Source organism: Myxine glutinosa, chromosome 10, assembly GCF_964187855.1.
Source record: "Myxine glutinosa chromosome 10, kmMyxGlut1.1, whole genome shotgun sequence".
NCBI classification, from domain to species: Eukaryota; Metazoa; Chordata; class Myxini; order Myxiniformes; family Myxinidae; genus Myxine; species Myxine glutinosa.
The window spans coordinates 50435832-50454161 of record NC_136270.1 but is presented as its reverse complement, the minus strand read 5'-3'; the positions used below and the strand labels follow the sequence as shown (position 1 = coordinate 50454161).

The window sequence follows — 18330 nt, the reverse complement described above, 5'->3', positions numbered from 1 at the left end:
TGTGCTGGGGGTGCAGCGCCGTGGCCATCAAAAGGTCCATGTCCACGAAGAGGTGGCTGAACCTGAAGTAAAAGAAAAGTTATAAAACAAATGTCAAATAATTTCAGATTTGTAAATTGAAAAATTAAATGTCATTCAACTGATTTGAATTCATTTCAAATGACTCATTAGACCGGCAAGGATTTTTTTATCATTTAATAATAACTAGGGCATGCCCGTACTATATCTATATCTAAAATTATATCCCCCCCCTCTATTTACATGAAATGGTTTGGTCCAAAGCGAACGGCTTGCGAGTGGTGACAATCCCCCCCCTCTATTTACATGCAATGGTTTGGTCCAAAGCGAACGGCTTCCGGAGTTTGGTAAAGAAATCGCCATCGCGTGCACAAACGCGCAGGAAAGCGAATAATAATAATAATAATTCATTTATTTTGTATAGCGCTTTTCCAGAAGCCCAAAGGCGCTTTGACAGAGTGGAAAACATAATGCATAACAATACATGAAAACAACAATTGCAAAAAGACAAGAATCAAGAAAACAAACAGCAGCGATATACGGCCACGGAGGTATATAATAAACTGGAGAGCCAATGACGGCTGTCGGCTGAAGCTAGCGGAAGTTGCTTGGCGGCCATATTGGGAAGCCGATTGTGACATTCGTCCACATCCATCAGGGCAAGTAATACAATACACCGGACTCGAACATGCAACTAAATTGGAAGTTTATTGTTCAATAGTTGTTATTTTTCCTTAGCTATGTGATGCCAATAACTGCAAATGAGGGTTGTATAAATTACAGCACTAGGTGGTTTGCCATTGCCTTCCCACTTCGCAGTAGCAGTAGGTAGGGCAGGAAGTTGTTCAGGGTCCTGGTACGAATCCCGATCCTGGTATTTCACGGGCAGGGCGACTGATCATCCTGGCGAACGTTAAGCCGGCTGTCTTGTCTGCTAGTGAAGGAGCTGGGGCTCCCACGTCGATCGGGGAATCGGAATCGGGGAATGGAAGCTGAATGACAGTTGGAAAGTGCCTGTAGCATACTTTATGATAAATGGATTGTCGGGGAAGGAACAGGCGAATTTGGTGACACAATGTCTACTAAAATTGCATGATATCGGTGCAGAGGTGGTTTCCTTAACTTGCGATGGACCGTCCGCTCATTTGACAATGTTACGTGAGCTAGGTGCCGACATCACGCCGCAGAATGTGAAACCAACATTTCCCCACCCAGCAAATCCCGAAAAGAAAATTTGTGTTGTACTCGATGCATGTCACATGCTTAAACTTGCAAGAAACTGTCTTGGATCCATGAAAATGATGGAGGATGGCAACAAAAAAGTCATCGCGTGGAAATACATCCAGGCACTCTTTGATCTGCAGAAGAGGGAAGGCTTGCGTCTGGGAAATAAGCTCTCCCGGAAACACATCGAGTGGAAGAGCAATGTCATGAAGGTGGACACAGCTGCTCAGACATTGAGCACTAGTGTGGCAGATGCAATTCGGTTTTGCAGGGACACTTTGCAACTATCAGAATTTCAGGGCAGTGAGGCTACCTGCCAATACATTGAAACATTGGACAAACTGTTTGACATTCTAAATTCTCGCAATCCATTGGCACGAAACTACAAGGCACCACTCATGACATCACGAGAAGGACTTTTCCTGCCATTCCTGGATACTGCCTACAGTTACTTGTCCAACATCAAAAACATGAATGGTCAAGTTATGACCAATACGCGTTTGAAAACCCCCTTCATTGGTTTCATGCTCTGCATAGAGAGTGTCAAAATTTTGTATTTCACATATGTCAAACCTGCCTCATCTCCCCTGCGATACCTGCTCACGTACAAAATGAGCCAAGACCACATTGAACTTTTCTTTGGAGCGGTCCGCATTGCATGTGGAAGTGGGAATAACCCAACGGCCCGGCAGTTTGTTGCCGCATATAAGCGCCTCTTGATGCGACATGACATCAAGTCTGCAAGTGGGAACTGTTCTGCACAGGACTCAACCAGAATCCTGAATGCGGCTTCCTTCAAGTGCGTTGCAAAGCAGGCTGTGCCTGACGAGAGTCACGACATGTTGGTGGCCAGACGATATGACCTGGAGTTGAGATCGCCGGCAAAAGAGGACCACGACTATGCGGATATTCCAAATTTTGAGCAACTTTCCATCTTTACAGAGTCATGTGTTGGCTATATTGCCGGCTATGTGGTGAGGATGGTGAGGAAGACTCTGAAGTGTAGCCAATGTCTTTCTGCATTGACCAGTAACAACGAAGAATGGCAAACCACACCAATGTACAGCCTGATTGTTACCAAGAACAGGGGTGGCCTCATAGTTCCCTCGCACAGTGTTGTTCGTGTCTGTGAGGCGACTGAACGCTGTGTCAAGAGGCTCCTGGCTGTAAGCAATGGCAAAATGCCTCGTGAAAGTGGGATAAGAGTGGCAATTTCCACTTCTGTCCTTTCTGAGGTCGGTCGGTCTACATTTGCTTCCTTGGATCGGCACATGTTTGACTGTGAGGCAGACAGCAACCATGTGTTTGCTTTAATACATTCTGTATCACAATCATACAGCAAGATACGTTTCCATCATGTTGTGAGAACACTCGATGATGACATGAAGGAAGAGCGCATCAGGAAAAAATATTGCAAACTGGTCCTGTTTGCTCACCAGTGAGGCAACACCAGAGCAAGCTGAAATATAAGAGCGACCTCATCTCTACATGGTGTGGGTGTGTTTTGTGGGTTAACTGTGAATTGTGTGGGTTAACTACATGACAGCGTTTCATGTCATTTATGTGACTGACTCACTGTTGATGTGTTGCTGACCCATGTCAGTGTAGAATAAACTCTGGTTATCATTATATCTGCGTGGTTTCTAACATCTCGGTAATAGAAACATACACATCTTAGTTACAATATAATGACTGAATTAAGTAACATCATATAACATGACAACAAATCAGATCTTTATATTGAGGAACATTATAGAACAAGCCAAAGAATGGCAAACGACGATGTACCTCAATTTTATAGATTTCTAGAAAGCTTTCGACTCCTTGCCCAGAGAAAGTCTGGGTCATAATGAAGAAATACAGCATACCTGGAAAATTAGTGAACCTTGTAAAAGCCCTTTACCAAGACTTTCAATGTGCGGTCGTCGACCAAGGTGAAACAACAGAATGGTTCAAGGTGAAGACAGGAGTTAAACAGGGGTGTAACATGTCAGGATTCTTATTCCTACTAGTGGGTGATTGGGTCATGAGAAGGACGATAAAGAACACCGAGCGGTAATTTTGGGCACTTTTTTTTCAAACAAGCTCTAAACCATTGGATTCCCCAGGAAAAATGCGTCTAGAACCAACTTCAAACTTAATGAACACCATTTCCTTAAAGAACGGGATTCTGAGCCCGAATATCAGTTCAAATATTAGTATTCTATATTAATTAAATAGTCGGCGGTCCTAAAATTCGCTCCAGCTGCATCATCAGTGCGCCACGCCTTTGCTTTGACAGGCTTACGATCGGCTTCCCAATATGGCCGCCAGACTATTTCCGGTGGCTTCACGGCGGCTAATGCTGCGAGGTGGCCAATTGGCTCTCCATATTATATACCTCCGTGTATACGGCATATATATAAGACAAGAATCAAAAAGACAAGACAAGAATCAATAGGGAAATATTTAAAGCAAAAGGAGGGAGAAGGAGAAGTGATAGTCAGGGGTTAAATGCTGTGGGTTGAATGTTGAATGCAGCGTTGAACAGGTGGGTCTTTAGTGATGTTTTGAATGTGGTGAGTGAGGAGGAGTCTCTGATGGTGTGAGGTAGTGAGTTCCAGAGGGTGGGAGCAGCGATGGAGAAGGCCCTGTCCCCCCAGGATCTGAATTTGGTCCGAATGAATCGCAAATTCGTTTTTATTAGTTGTAAAACATAGTTTAACGCCAACATAGTTTGCAAACGTGAAATAAATGAATACGCTGTCAAATGTGCCATCCGAGGCAGAGTGTGCCCGCCACGTTCGGCACACGCGATCGTTCGCTGCTCTCTGATTGGTTGAATCGTTTTTTGGACATAGCTCGGTAAGTAATTGTCCGATTAATATGAAACCTTGAAAAGGCACATCCTCGGGTCCCCAGCAATATACCTGGCAAGTTAAAAGTATATCGGACCCGTGGTTGTCGAGAAACAGCGGTCACAGACAAACGTACAGACGTACAGACAGACAGACAGAGATTACTGGAATTATAGATAGATATAATATAAGAAGAAAGATGCACTTATTAATTTTCAACTCGTTGCGATAAAATATAATAATAATATAAGAACTAACCTGCCGTCACGTTGATCTCAGCCGACTCGATTGAGTCCAGCGACATCCTGCTCTCGCTGCGCGCGAGCTGAGGGGTCAGGGCGCAGATCTCCTGACTGTCCTCCACGTCCCCCATCATGTTGACCGCCGGGTTGTGGATGTCGCTGTGCTGGGACTGCTGGTTTGCGTCGCTCGTGTGCCTGTCCCTGGCACTGCCGCTGGGCTGGAGAGTCAGAAATCTCTCCATCTTGACGTTATTGCCGCTCTAGCGTCCAATAAAATATTCAGTTTTCACTTATTATTCACTTAAATAAATATTCACAATTCTAGAGTAACGGCTCAGGCTAACAGCTGATTTGGCGAATCGCGATGCGCTTTAATTTTTCGGTAGTCCGCTTACGCTTATCCGCTTCGGTTTCCGGGGGTTGTTCCGATTCGCTTATCCGCTTCGAAAACGTTAGTCCGCTGCAGCGGATAAGCGGACTTTCGAAGCGGACCGCCCACCTTTGCAAAATGGCTGCGCATACTTCCTCCACACTGAACAGTTTACATTTTGTATCTGCTGATAGGTCGGATCTGGACTCGTACCTGAACCAGAATCTAATCAGCTTGTCCTTGTCATGCACCTAACCAACTCATCCACCTAGTTTTGTCATGTCATTCACAACATTTTGAGATAAAGTGCGATATATCGTTTTGGCCTTATCTCTCAATGGTGAAGAATCACTTTAAAATTATCGGATCTTCACCAAAATCGAATCAATTCATCTTTGTCGCACACCCAGCCTGTCCACCAAGTTTAATCCGAATCCGTAAATAACTTTTTGAGATATCATGCTCAAGGTCAGGGGTGAAAACAACCTCCGTCCATCTTCGGTGGCGGACGTAATAATCTTTCTTGTTCAGTAAATTTTGTTAATCAGCTGCACATGTGACAAGGTTCCTGCGAGTCTCAGAAAAGTTATATCTTAAGAATATTGTTACGGCCTGAAGCACACCAAGCCAAGCCTTCAATCACACCAGCTTTATTTATGGGTTATGACTTAAGACACTCAAAATCTATTCCTACACATAAAGAAAAAGGAAACAATGAATGGGGAAGAGAGGGAAAAACCAGAGTGGGCCAGCATGAGAGGGTAGGAGTAGGCAGGTCCAGCAGTAGGCCCCAATGCAGGCCCAGCGGTAGGCCACAGTGCAGGCCCAGCAGTACACCCAAGTGCAGGCCCAGCGGTAGGCCCTGCAGTAGGCCCCAGTGCAGGCCCAGCAGTAGGCCCCAGTGCAGGCCCAGCAGTAGGCGCCAGTGCAGGCCCTGTGGTAGGCCCCAGTGCATGCCCAGCGGTAGGCTCCAATGCAGGCCCAGCAGTCGGCCCCACTGCAGGCCCAGCAGTAGGCCCCAATGCAGGCCCAGCAGCAGGCAAGAGTTTAATCCAAGTCAACCGTCAGGTACAGAGGTGACCGCAGGGGTTGACCCGGCACAAGTCAACCTTCAGGTACCAAGGTGGCCGCAGGGGTTGACCCGGCACAAGTCAACCTTCAGGTACCAAGGTGGCCGCAGGGGTTGACCCGGCACAAGTCAACCTTCAAGTAGAGAGATTTCCGCTGAAAACTGCACCAGCACACGAAAAGGCACTCCGCCATGAGGCCTCTTCCAAAATTGCCACTCTCTAGTCTCTCTCCTCTGAATCGCCTTCCTGGCCCATCCCCTGCCCCCACAGCCAATCATAGGCTTTATATCCATGGACCAAACCACTGGGTCCAACTCACAGGAGAAGGGGGGGAGGGGGGGAAGAAGAAGAAAAGAAAGGTCACAGACCACAACAATATGCCTTTATCAACTGTCTTCTTATAGTTGATAATTTTGTATCAAATTACCCACGTGTATCAAATTACCCAGCAGTCAATGCTTCATCTTTCTCCAAAATTTTTGCTTCTCCAAGTGGAATTCTCCAAACGTTTTGTCTCGAGGGTCCCCAGATGATTCTGCGTCTGTGCTACAGGTTTTGATTGAAGATTCATTGAGAATTCCCACCATCCTGAAATGCACGATCCAACCTTCACCACCAAAGGTCGAGCAGATTGTTTCCACCCCTTTCTGACTGTTTGTGAACAAAATATCTCAAAAAGTTGTCGACGGATTCGGATGAAATTTGGTGAAGAGGTTGGGTGTGCGACACGGACGAAATGATTAGAGTTTGGTGAATATCCGGATCTGGATCTGAGAAATAAAATAAAATATTTTAAAAAGTGATTCTTCATCATTGAGAGATAGGACAAAAAACGATATTTAGCAGGACAACTCAAAATGTTGTGGACGGATTCGGACGAAACTTGGGGGACCGGTTGTGTGTGTTACAAGGAAGAATTGATTTAATTCTGGTGAAGATTCGAATCTGGATCCGGATCAGATAATTAAAAAATTTAAAGTCATTCTTCACAATTGAATGATGGAGCCAAAAGCGATATATAACATGATATTTCAAAAAGTTGTGGTCGGATTCGGACGAAACTTGGAGGACCGGTTGGGTGTGTGACAAAGACGAATCGATTCGATTTTGGTGAAGATCTGAATCTGGATTCTGATACGATAATTATTTAATTTTTAGTGTTTCTTCACCATTGAGAGATCGGGTGAAAAGCGATATATAACATGATGTTTAAAAAAGTTATGGACGAGTTGGTTAGGTAACAATAACAAGCCGCTTAAATTTTGGTTCAGATCCAGATCCGGCCTATGAATGGGATACAAAACATAAACTGTCCAGCCTGGCGAGGTCCGCTCTCTACCGAGTGCTGCTCTAGTTTATATTAGAATATTCCCGTAGGTTTGGATAAATTTGAAACAGCTTTTACTCAACAATTTTTTCTCCGAGCAGTGTTTCCTCATTCCTGATCAGGGTCGAGGGGGAAGGAGACAGGAAGCATTAACCTATTATTTATTTATTTACATATATATATATATATATATATATATATATATATATCCATCCATCCATCCATCCATCCATCCATCCATCTATCCATCTCTCTCTCTCTCTCTCTCTCTCATACTCTTCACAGTGTGTCGGTGCTGCCTAAGTCGCTTCCTGAGCAAAGATTAGACTGTGTGGTTTGCCATTGCTTTCCCAGCAGTACTTGGGGCATGCATTTGGAATTTGGTAGCTCGCCCACGCTTCGCAAAGGACATCCTCAATTTCCAACGTGCTTAACACACAATTTGAAAAACCCATCTCCCACTGTGTGGGAGGGAGGGATGATGGAGGGATAAATATTAATCATATCAGAACGTTCCGTCTCCATCTCCTTAGCCATGGAGGAAGCATTACTTACAGTCTGTCTGAAAGTTCCTCGTTATCCAGACATTCCCGATCCAACCTTTCTTATGTTGGTGCTTCCGTCGCCGCCTCCTCCTCCACCACAGTCATTCAGATCAGCATTGTTGCAGCTTTTGCTGTTCATAAAAACCACTCAACAACTATAGTTATGACATGACACGGGCACAAAGACAGACACAGACAGTTTCATAGACAGACAGACACACAGACACACACACAAACAAACAAACACACACAGACAAACACACACACAGAAGGACAGACAAAGACACACACACCTCAATATAAAAACACAGCTATCCAAAATACAGGCCGAATCACTCATCTCTGGACTTGATTGGAGCAGAAGACAAAGACAAACTTCCTTCAAACGAATATTTTCTCGTTTACTATGAACCCAATTAATAAATACATTGAAAGGAATGAGAGGTTCATTCTTGCAACCACGATTTTGGTTTTTGCAAACAAACCATTCAAAGACAAATATTCTTTGCAAACACTTTATTGTGTTTTAAAAAAATAACAAAATAACAATTTTGCACAAAACACAAGCAAACTATAAATATTACACATCCTGCTGAAATATCAAACCGGTGATTATCACAAAGGCTATCAAAACAGATAATCAGCCCTCCATATTGGAGCAAAATGTATAAAACCACAGCAACTTTGTTCAATCTCTTTGGGACACTTTACTAGTGCAGCTCAGAAGTGGAAAGACAGAGATGTTCTGCAGAAAAGAACAGTTATAGATCAGAGCTGTTGGCTGGAGCCCAGGTGAGTCTCTTCTCATAAAAGGCGATGACAACCTGTGGGCACTGCACATTGGCTTCCTTCGCCAACACGAGATCAGCCTCATCACAGCCCTTCCTGCAACCATCAAAAAAACAAAACAATCATTAATTTCCAAGGAGAGGAAGAGAGAGGTAAATTTTACAGACCAGTAACACAGACCTCCGTCCATAAAGCGTGCTGCGATGACCACATGGATATGCAAACGTTCATATGGAAACCAGTTTTGTATAGAGTAGTGTTTTTTCAGCCGATAAATATATTACCTGAAACCAGAAATATGATGCACAACGAACACGTGTGTGTGCACACGCACGCACGCACACACACACACACACACACACACACACACACACACACACACACACACACACACACACACACACACACACACACACACACACACACACCTAATCCAAGGGGATCAGGAAATGGATAAATGGCTCACAGAAGGTAACACCTTCCCTCATCCCCAAAATGTGAATAAGCCCAATTACAGTACCTCACAAATATCAGCCAATAACCTGTATACCAACAACACACAAACCTTTAACAGGATTCATCGCAGAAACAATGTACCACCACCTAACACAACAAGGAGGCCTAGAGACAGAACAGCAGGGATGCAAGAGAGGTTGTTATGGTACAATATACCACCTGTTACTAAACAAGGCCATACTCGAAAATTGCAATATGAGAACAAACAAATTGTCCACAGCATGGATAGACTATAAAAAAAAGCTTTTGACATTGTCCCACATTCATGGATCATAAAATGCATGCAAATGTACAAGATCAACTTCCAAATAATCAAACTGATCAAGAAAGCAATGGAGCTATGGAAGGCCACATTGATAAATGCAGCACTCGGAAGGAAAGATCAAAATACCAGAAGTGAAGATACGTCATGGGATATTCCAGGGTAATAGCCCTTCATCAACCCTCCCCACATCCAGGATGGTCTACTCCTGCCTTCACAAAGTCATGGCCACAACAGGGTTAGAGGGAGAGGAGACAGACAATAGGGAAAGGGCTGGTCCATGGGGACCAATCGGCACTTTGATCGCGACTGCGCTGCCGTGACAAATCAGGGCAGCAGGGAAGAATGGGGAAGAATTGGCCCCTGATTTGCATCAGGGGTACACCCACCGCAAAGAAGCGTCCCCAGTACCGCACTCAGTAGGGCTGTATGCTGAACAGTTTGCATTTTGTATCCCACTGATAGGCCAGATCTGGATCTGGACCTCAATCAAAATCGAATCGGCTTGTTCTTGTCACTTAACAAACTCATCCACCTAAGTTTTGTCATAACTCGTCCACAACGTTTTGAAATATCTTCTATATATATAAAAGAAAGTTTTTGTTTGTTTGTTTGTCTGTCTGATCCCGGTGTGTACCCTGGTTAGAATAGGTACACCGTATCCCTGCGTGTCGTAAGAGGCGACAAAGAGGGTTGGTGTCAGGAAGGGCATCCGGCCACAAAAACATTGCCTCAAAAAGAGAACCATGACAATTACAACGACATATGGGAAGGGTACAGCCCGAAGTGGAGATCGGTTTCTGAGGTTTGGGACATGGAATGTAGGGACAATGACAGGGAGATCAGGAGAAGTGGTGGAAGTATTGGTCAGAAGAAGAGTGGACATATGTTGTGTGCAAGAGACGAGATGGAAGGGAAGTGGTGTGAGAATGGTGAAGGGTAGGCAGGCACAGAAATACAAGTTTAAGTGGCAAGGGTGCCTGGAGGGCGTGAATGGTGTTGGTGTCCTGTTTTCTGAGGAGTTTGTAGACGGTGTGGTGAGTGTGACTAGAGTGAGTGATAGGTTGATGATGGTGAAAATGATGATTGGAAAGCTCTTGGTGAACGTCATCTCGGGATATGCTCCGCAAGTTGGTCGGAGCGATGAAGAGAAGTACAAGTTCTGGTGTGCGATAGAGAAGCTGATGGAAAACGTGAAAGATGAGGAAGTTGTTGTGGTAGGAGGAGACCTAAATGGACATGTGGGAAAGAGTATGGAAGGTTTTGAGGGAGTTCATGGGGGTTACGGATATGGTGTGAGAAATGGAGAAGGAGAAAGGATTTTGGAGTTTGTTGATTTGTAACACTCAGTTCCAGAAAGGGGATAATAAGCTTGTTACATACACGTCAGGTGGGTCGACGACAACAGTTGACTACCTGATGGTGCGTAGGCGAGATAGGGGGTACCTCCGGGACACAAAGGTGATCCCGGGGGAGGAGGCTGTTTCACAGCACCACTTGGTTGTCTGCGACATAAGGGTGAAAGGTGCGAGGAGAGGTCGGCGGGTGAAGTACAAACCGAGAATGAAGGTGTGGAGGTTGAAAGAGGTGACAGTAAGGGAGGCATTAAAAGAGAGGCTGAGTAGGGTGGAGGATGATGTGGTTGAGCTTGAACGTGGTTGGATGTCAATGAAAGATAGTCTGTTGGGAGCCGTTGGTGAGGTATGTGGATGGACAAAAGGACCACCGAGACACTCGGAAACATGGTGGTGGGATGATGAAGTTGGAAAGAGGATTGACGAGAAGAGGAAGAAGTTCAAGGAGTGGCAGAAGGCGAAGGGTACGGGAGCAGAAAAAGCAGAGCATGAAAGTTATAAGGCAGCCAAGAAGGCTGCAAAGAAAGAGGTAGCAAAGGCGCAGGAGGCATGTGGGAAAATGTTCGGAGAACGCTTGGATTCGGAAGAGGGTCAGAAAGCGGTATTCAGGATTGCAAAGCAGATAGCGAAAGAGAGGTGTGATGTGATGGGGGTGAGTTGCTTGAAGGATGAAGTGGGACAAATCGTTGTGGACCCAGATGGAATTAAAGGAAGATGGAAAAGATATATGGAAATGCTGTTGAATACAGAGAATGAATGGGATGGCAACATAGAGAGTAACCCAGTTTTAGGACTGGCAGAGAAGATAACTGAGAAGGCAGTTGAGGAAGCGATAAAAGCAATGAAGAGTAGAAAAGCGGGAGGGCCGACGGGAGTTGTGGGAGATATGTTGAAGGCAGCAGGAATTTGGGGTGTGAAGAGAATGACAGAGATCTGTAATCTGGTGGTGAAAGAAGGCCGCATTCCAGTGGATTGGGAACTGAGGGCCCTCGTCCCTCTATACAAGGGGAAAGGTGACCCTCTGGAGTGTGGCTCGTACCGAGCGATAAAGTTATTGGAGCATGGAATGAAGGTATTGGAAAGGGTGTTGGAGAGGAGGATAAGGAAGAAGGTGAAGATCGACGAAATGCAGTTTGGATTTATGCCAGGAAGAGGTATGACAGACGCGCTCTTTATTGTGAGGCAGTTGCAGGAGAAGTACATGGAGAAGAGGAAGAAGTTGTTTCTTGGGTTTGTTGATCTGGAGAAAGCATTCGATAGGGTTCCACGCAAAGTATTGACATGGGCATTGAGGAAGTTGGGAAGTGGAGGAATGGTTGATCAGAGTAGTGATGGCAATGTACAAAAGAGCACGCACAGCTGTAAGGACGAAGGACGGGAACAGTGGTGAGTTTGAGGTGAAGGTGGGAGTGCATCAGGGGTCGGTACTAAGTCCACTACTATTTGTAGCTGTGATGGAGGTGCTGGCTCAGAACGTAAAGGAGGGTTTACCGTGGGAGTTGTTGTATGCAGATGATCTGGTGTTGATTGCGGAAAGTATGGATGGACTGAAGGAAAAGATGAACACGTGGAAGGAATGTATGAAGACAAAAGGTCTGAAAGTGAATGTAGGAAAGACGAAGGTGAAGGGAAGTGGTAAAGCATGTGGTGAGGTGGAAAGAACTGGGAAGTGGCCATGTGCTGTGTGCAGGAAGGGTGTCGGAGTGAACTCCATTCAATGTACAATGTGCGCTGAGTGGGTTCATCAAAAATGTAGCGGTCTGAGAGGGTCATTAACCAGTGTGGCAGCTACATTCAAATGTAAGGTGTGCACAGAGGGAGCTGCAGATGGAGGAAATGTTGAGTTGGATCTTGGAGACGGCGTGAAGCTGGAAGGTGTGAAAACATTTTGCTACCTCGGAGACATGCTGAATGGAGAAGGTGGATCAGACTCGGCAACGGTTGCTGGAGTGACATGTGCATGGAAGAAGTTTCGGGAACTGAGTGGCGTGCTGATGAGGAGGGGAGTGTCGTTGAAGCTGAAGGGAAAGGTGTATGCTGCATGTGTGAGAAGTGTTATGATTTATGGGAGCAAGACATGGGTCATGAATGTAGAGCAGCAACGAAGGCTGGAATGGGTAGAAATGCGAATGGTTCGGTGGATGTGCGGAGTATCGTTGAAAGAGAGGAAGACAAATGATGAATTGCGAAAGATGATGGGAATAGAGCCTGTGATTGTTGCTGTGAAGAGGAACAGGTTGAGATGGTTTGGTCATGTGTTGAGGAAGGATGAAAGTGACTGGTTGAGAAGAGTGATGGAAATGAATGTAGAAGGAAGTAGAGGACGGGGAAGACCGAGAAAGACTTGGCTAAAGATGGTGGAAGAAGAAATGCGGGCAAGGGGGTTAAACAACGAGAGATGCAGAAAATAGGGCAAAATGGAGAAGATTGTCATGGGGACCGCAAGGCTAACCCCCGCTCTAGCAGGGAAAATGGCCTTAAAATGCATGTTGTTGTTGTTGTTGTTGTTTGTTTGTCTGCCCGTGCTAATCTCCTGAACGGTGAATGATAGAAGGAAACCTCTGACACAAAAAATGTCGGGACGGGCCCCGGGAAGGTTTTAGGCTGGGTGGTGAGGCCGGTCGAACTCGCCTCGGCCGGGCTGGACCCATTTCGCAATTAAAAGCTGAGCTGAATTATTGTAGTCAATCTTCTACGGCCATGGGTAAAAGCTGAATTATAGTAGTAAATTCATTCAAAAACCACTAACAATGTCGGGACGGGCCCCGGGAAGGTTATAGGCTCGGTGGCGAGGCCGGTCGCGGCCGTCTCGGCCGGGCTGGGCCAATTTCACAATTAAAAGCTGAGCTGAATTATCGTAGTCAATCTTCTACCGCTGCAAGTAAAAGCTGAATTATAGTAGTAAATTCATTCAAAAATAACCCGGGCAACGCCGGTTGCTTTCGACTAGTTATGCTATATATCCTTTTTGGTCCCATTTCTCAATGGTGAAGAATAACTCGAAAATTCAAATATCCGTATCCTCATCAGTATCCAAACAATTCGTCCTCACACAACCAACCTGTCCACTAAGTTTCGTGCGAATCCATCTGCAACGTTTTGAGATATCCTGTTCACAGACAGACAAACAAACTAGAGGTTCCAGGGAACCTGAACTCAACTGGTCTATATCAATATGGTTAGAATATGCATAATAGAACCACAAACTATATAGTCAATGAGTCAATGTCAAGTCAATGAGTTTTATATGTGCTAAAGAGGTACAGTAACGTTGAAGGTATCTCATGTTTAAACATGTCATAGGTCACGACGTGGTCATTTTTCGGACATCAGCAAAACCCGTAATATATGTGTTGAGGTTTGTTACATACTGTCTACACACCAAGTTTCAGCCTTCTAGCTACATTAGGAAGTACCAGATTGACCAAAATTGATTTTTAATATATGGCCGCCCTGCAGCGCCCATTTTTGGGCGTGCAACGCCCAAATGCAATCCCAAACTAGTTTATGTCTTAAAGATGCTGCATAACAAGTTTCATCAAATTTCATCAATATTTGTGACTTTTAGAGCGTAGACGTCGAATTGTTTACAGACAGACAGCCAGACAGACAGACAGACAGACAGACGACAGATGACGGACACTGGGTGTCGACAAAAACTCAGCTGGACATAGTCCAGTTGAGTTAACAAACAAAGACGTCATGCAGAGCACGATACTTGCAAAATCCCTAAAACAAATTTTTACCTTAAAAATAATTGGTGGTTGATTTCAAGGATTAAATATGCAAATAGTCTTCAAATTTCAAGTCAATGAGTTTAAAATTGAAGATTTTAGAAATTAGACTTCCTTGTTCTGTCCTGCTACTCATCCAACTTTGGTTGCCTTATTTTGAGCATTTGCCCTTAAAATCAATAGGCTTATTCCTTATGACCAACTATACCAAAGGCAATGTTCGTGAAGATCATTTTAAAATTGGTGACCTGTAGGTGATTGACTTACAGACAAACACACAGACAAACAGAATAACACACGCGACCAACCAATATACTTGAAAAAAATCTTAGATTTTTCACTACGAACAAACAAACAAACAAACAAACAAACAGACAGGGGTGAAAACATAACCCTCCGTCCACCTTTGGTGGCAGAGGTAATAAAGGGTATGACTTTTAAAGAAACGTAAATGCGAGGTGAGGAGACGCAAGTCGGGCAATGGTATTAATAACGTGACAACATATTTTCAAAACAACGTAAAAAGGGGAGATGTAAATTGGGGTATTACTGTATATATTTTTTATTATTATTATTATTATTATTATTATTATTATTATTATTATATAGATTAGCGTTAGGTGAAATTATCCTAAATTATATTTTCAATACATTATTTTAAGAACTTTCCTGAACCTTTACCCTTTGCAAAGAAAGATTAAAGAGTAACTAGAACAACACTCTTCGACGTCATGACATCGACCGATATGCCTCCGCCAACATTAGTACATCATTATAATACTTATACCAAGTTGGATTTGAATGCATTCAGCTGTTCTCAAGTATCACATGTTTCCCTGACATGACCTCCGACATCACCAAGATCACAAAATCACCTCTCACTCCTCACCTTTGATGCCAAAATTTAATCAGTTCATCTTTACATCATAATATATGCTTATACTAAGTTTGGGAAAAAAGCCCATCACTGGTTTACAAGTTATCATAGTAACAGGATTTTTACCTAACATGACCTTTGGCCTTTGACCTCGTGACCCCAAAATCTAATCAGTTCATCTTTTCCTCATCCTGCATTCCTGCACCAAGTTTGACTAAAATCCCTTCAGCCGTTCTCAAGTTATCGCGGTAATGAAAATCTATCACAGACGGACGGACAACCTGAAAACATAAAAATTCAAGCATTACCACTTCATCAGCAACATCAGTTCTCCCATGGAATCTGTTGCTCCAATGATTTTCTCTGGCTCCAAGCAACGAGCAAAACCTGTCAGCTTTGTGCCCTGCAAAGATAATGAACAGGTAAAGCACAAAACAACGATACTTGTTCAGGGTAATAATTTCAGAAAACTTTATATTCATATCAGAACAGAGAGCTTTTTCCATAAAAATAAAAAATAAAAAATAAAAATCAACCTGAAGCCTCACCAAAGTTGCTCCCATTTGGCAACGTGACAATATTTTGTGTTTTGCTGTATTTCGTCAAACCTGTTTGCATTTCCTTAGTCAACGATAAAAGTGACATCACAAAGATGGCCTCACCAGTACCCAGAGTGACCCCAGGAGGTTACGTTACTGTGTTTATCTGAAGTGAAGTCCGACGTTCTCATGCATGTGCGTGATTTGTGTTACAGCTCCTTTGAGCATCAAATGCTGCACAAAAAAACAACCTTTGATTTGTTCAGAAAGATTGGTAATGGCAACCAAATCAAAATATGGCAAAATATTTGAAATAATAATGGAGACATTTTCTGTCATAACCGATATTGGCAACGATTATTCACAATTTTTATGTTAAAAAAAAAAGGATTTCCAATAACTTGTAGAATAAATCCCAAGTCATCCAACAATGATTTATGTACGAGGACATGTTGAAAGGTAATGCCTCCTATTGTTTTTCTGCAAAACAAGTAATGGATTAGTGAGTGATACAATACCAGTGACAAGAGTGGCAGACAGTATATGCACAGTATATTTCACTCTTATAATATCTAGAACATTTAAATAACGTTTCAAGCAAATATTTGCAACAAAGAACAACACATAAGCTACATTCATGCAGAGATTTCTGATGAACAAAACAGTTTCAAATTAGAATGCTTCTAATGGTTTATATCAGTTTACTCTAACGGAAGTAAACTCCGCTGCACTCCTTAATAGCCGAATACAATCACATGTGAAACTAGTACACCACTTGACAGAGCGCATACCTCCATCAAGCTGAACAGTTTATATTTTGTATCTCACTGATAGGCCCGATCTGGATCCGGACCTGAACCAAAATTGAATCAGCTTGTTCTTGAAATCTACCCAATTCATCCACCAAGTTTGGTCCGAATCCTCCATCCATAACTTTTTGAAATAACATGCTATATGTTGATTTTGGCCTTAATTCTCAATGGTGAAGAATCACTTGGAATAATAAAAAAATTATTGTATCCAGAACCAGATCCAGATATTCATCAAAATCAAAGCAATTTGTCCTTGTCACACACCCAACCAATCCACCAGGTTTGTCCGAATCTGAAAATAACTTTTTGAGACATCCTGCTCACAGGCAGACAGACACAAGCGGGGATCAAAACATAATGTTTGTTCACCTTCAGCGGTGGAGGAAACGAGACAGGGCATTTCATTATGCAGTCTTATCAGGGTATATAGATTACAGGAGATTTGAGAACCAGTGCACACTCAGTCACTCACTCAATGACTGAATGACTGACACAGCGAGGCTAACTCAGACATAATCCACAATCAAGGTGCAAAATAAACTTGTGGTCAAATTAGACAAAACAGGGGCAATACCCCTGGGCGCTCACCTGGTTGAATAAAGCAGTATACTACACCGACTAAAGGTAATTTAAACAGCATCATGGTATTTAAAACCAATTTCAATGGTTGCTAGAAGACAGGACGGCATGGAGAGTCATACGAATGTAATCATATGACTTTAAACAACAACAAAGAAATATATATATATATATATATATATATATATATATATATATATATATATATATATATATATATATATATATATATATATATATACGTATATATATATATATATATATACATATATATATATATATATATATATATATATATATATATATATATATATATATATATACGTATATATATATATATATATATATATATATATACACGTATATATATATATATAGTTGTGGTTTTTGGAATAAAGGCAACCCCCCCTTTTAGTTAGTTGCATCACAACATGTAGCCTCGATTAGCCAGTTATTTCTTATTAAATGTGAAGTATAGTCTCCTTCCCAGTGTTAGTATGCGTTGAGGCAGGAAAGTAAGGGTAGGCCTCATTGGAGCTTGGAATGCCATGTGGTGGGCCTAGGGCAGGTCGAGCAGGCCCGAGGGAGGAGCTGGAGTGCGTGGCTGGAAAGCAGCAAACAGCCAACGGGAGCTAAAGGGGAGTGGCCAATAACGGCGGCCAATGAGAGCTAAAGGGGAGTGACTGATGAGGGGCTATCACGACACGTGACCCCCGGCGGCCAGTGGAGACCTTCGGAACATTTTGGTGGGACTCCGGGGGCTATAAGACCCGGCCCGGACCCCCGAATGCTCTCTTGGGATTTAGGCTCTGGTAGGACGACCTCGCTGGATTCAAACTCTCTGACCCCGCTCTCTCTGAACGCGCTCCCTGGACTCTGACGACCTTTGCCTGGACTCCCTGGACATGCGCTTTGCGTCGCTGGCTTCGGGACACGCTGCGTGGATTCCGGTTCGTGCACGACTGAGGTCGATGTCCCTGCCGCGAACATCCTTGAGGGGAAACGCCCAACGAGCCGTCCAGGGCGAACTGCGCTAAGCGGCCGCGCTTTGTGCGCATCCCCTTCTTCCTCCCCTTCCCCGAACGAGTCTGAGGGCCCTTGTCTGGGAAACGTAAGTAAGGACTGTTAAGATCCTCTTCTGTGTCCCTTTTCTATCACCAGTGTACATTTGTGAATAAATCTGTGGTTTGTTTCCAACTTGGCCGTTTTCGTCCTTTCCCCATTGGCCTCGCAT

At 43.7% G+C, this 18330-nt stretch overlaps 2 protein-coding genes across 4 annotated transcripts in view; one reads left to right on the top strand and one right to left on the bottom strand.

Annotated features, from left to right (window-relative positions):
* LOC137434523 (uncharacterized) overlaps positions 1 to 18330 on the top strand; it is a 319351-nt gene that overhangs the window by 136840 nt on the left and 164181 nt on the right. The gene's annotated exons all lie outside the window — the stretch shown is intronic.
* The window catches only part of LOC137434525 (chromobox protein homolog 3), a 77338-nt gene continuing 67142 nt past the window's right edge, over positions 8135 to 18330 (bottom strand). For all 3 annotated transcript variants that reach the window (XM_078785636.1, XM_078785634.1, XM_078785633.1), the window contains exons 4-5: positions 15475 to 15569; positions 8135 to 8518 (exon numbers count right to left, since the gene is read on the bottom strand). In XM_078785636.1, the coding sequence (XP_078641762.1) occupies positions 8395 to 8518; positions 15475 to 15569 (219 nt within the window). In that variant the 3' untranslated portion in view covers positions 8135 to 8394. The remainder of the gene's footprint in view (positions 8519 to 15474; positions 15570 to 18330) is intronic.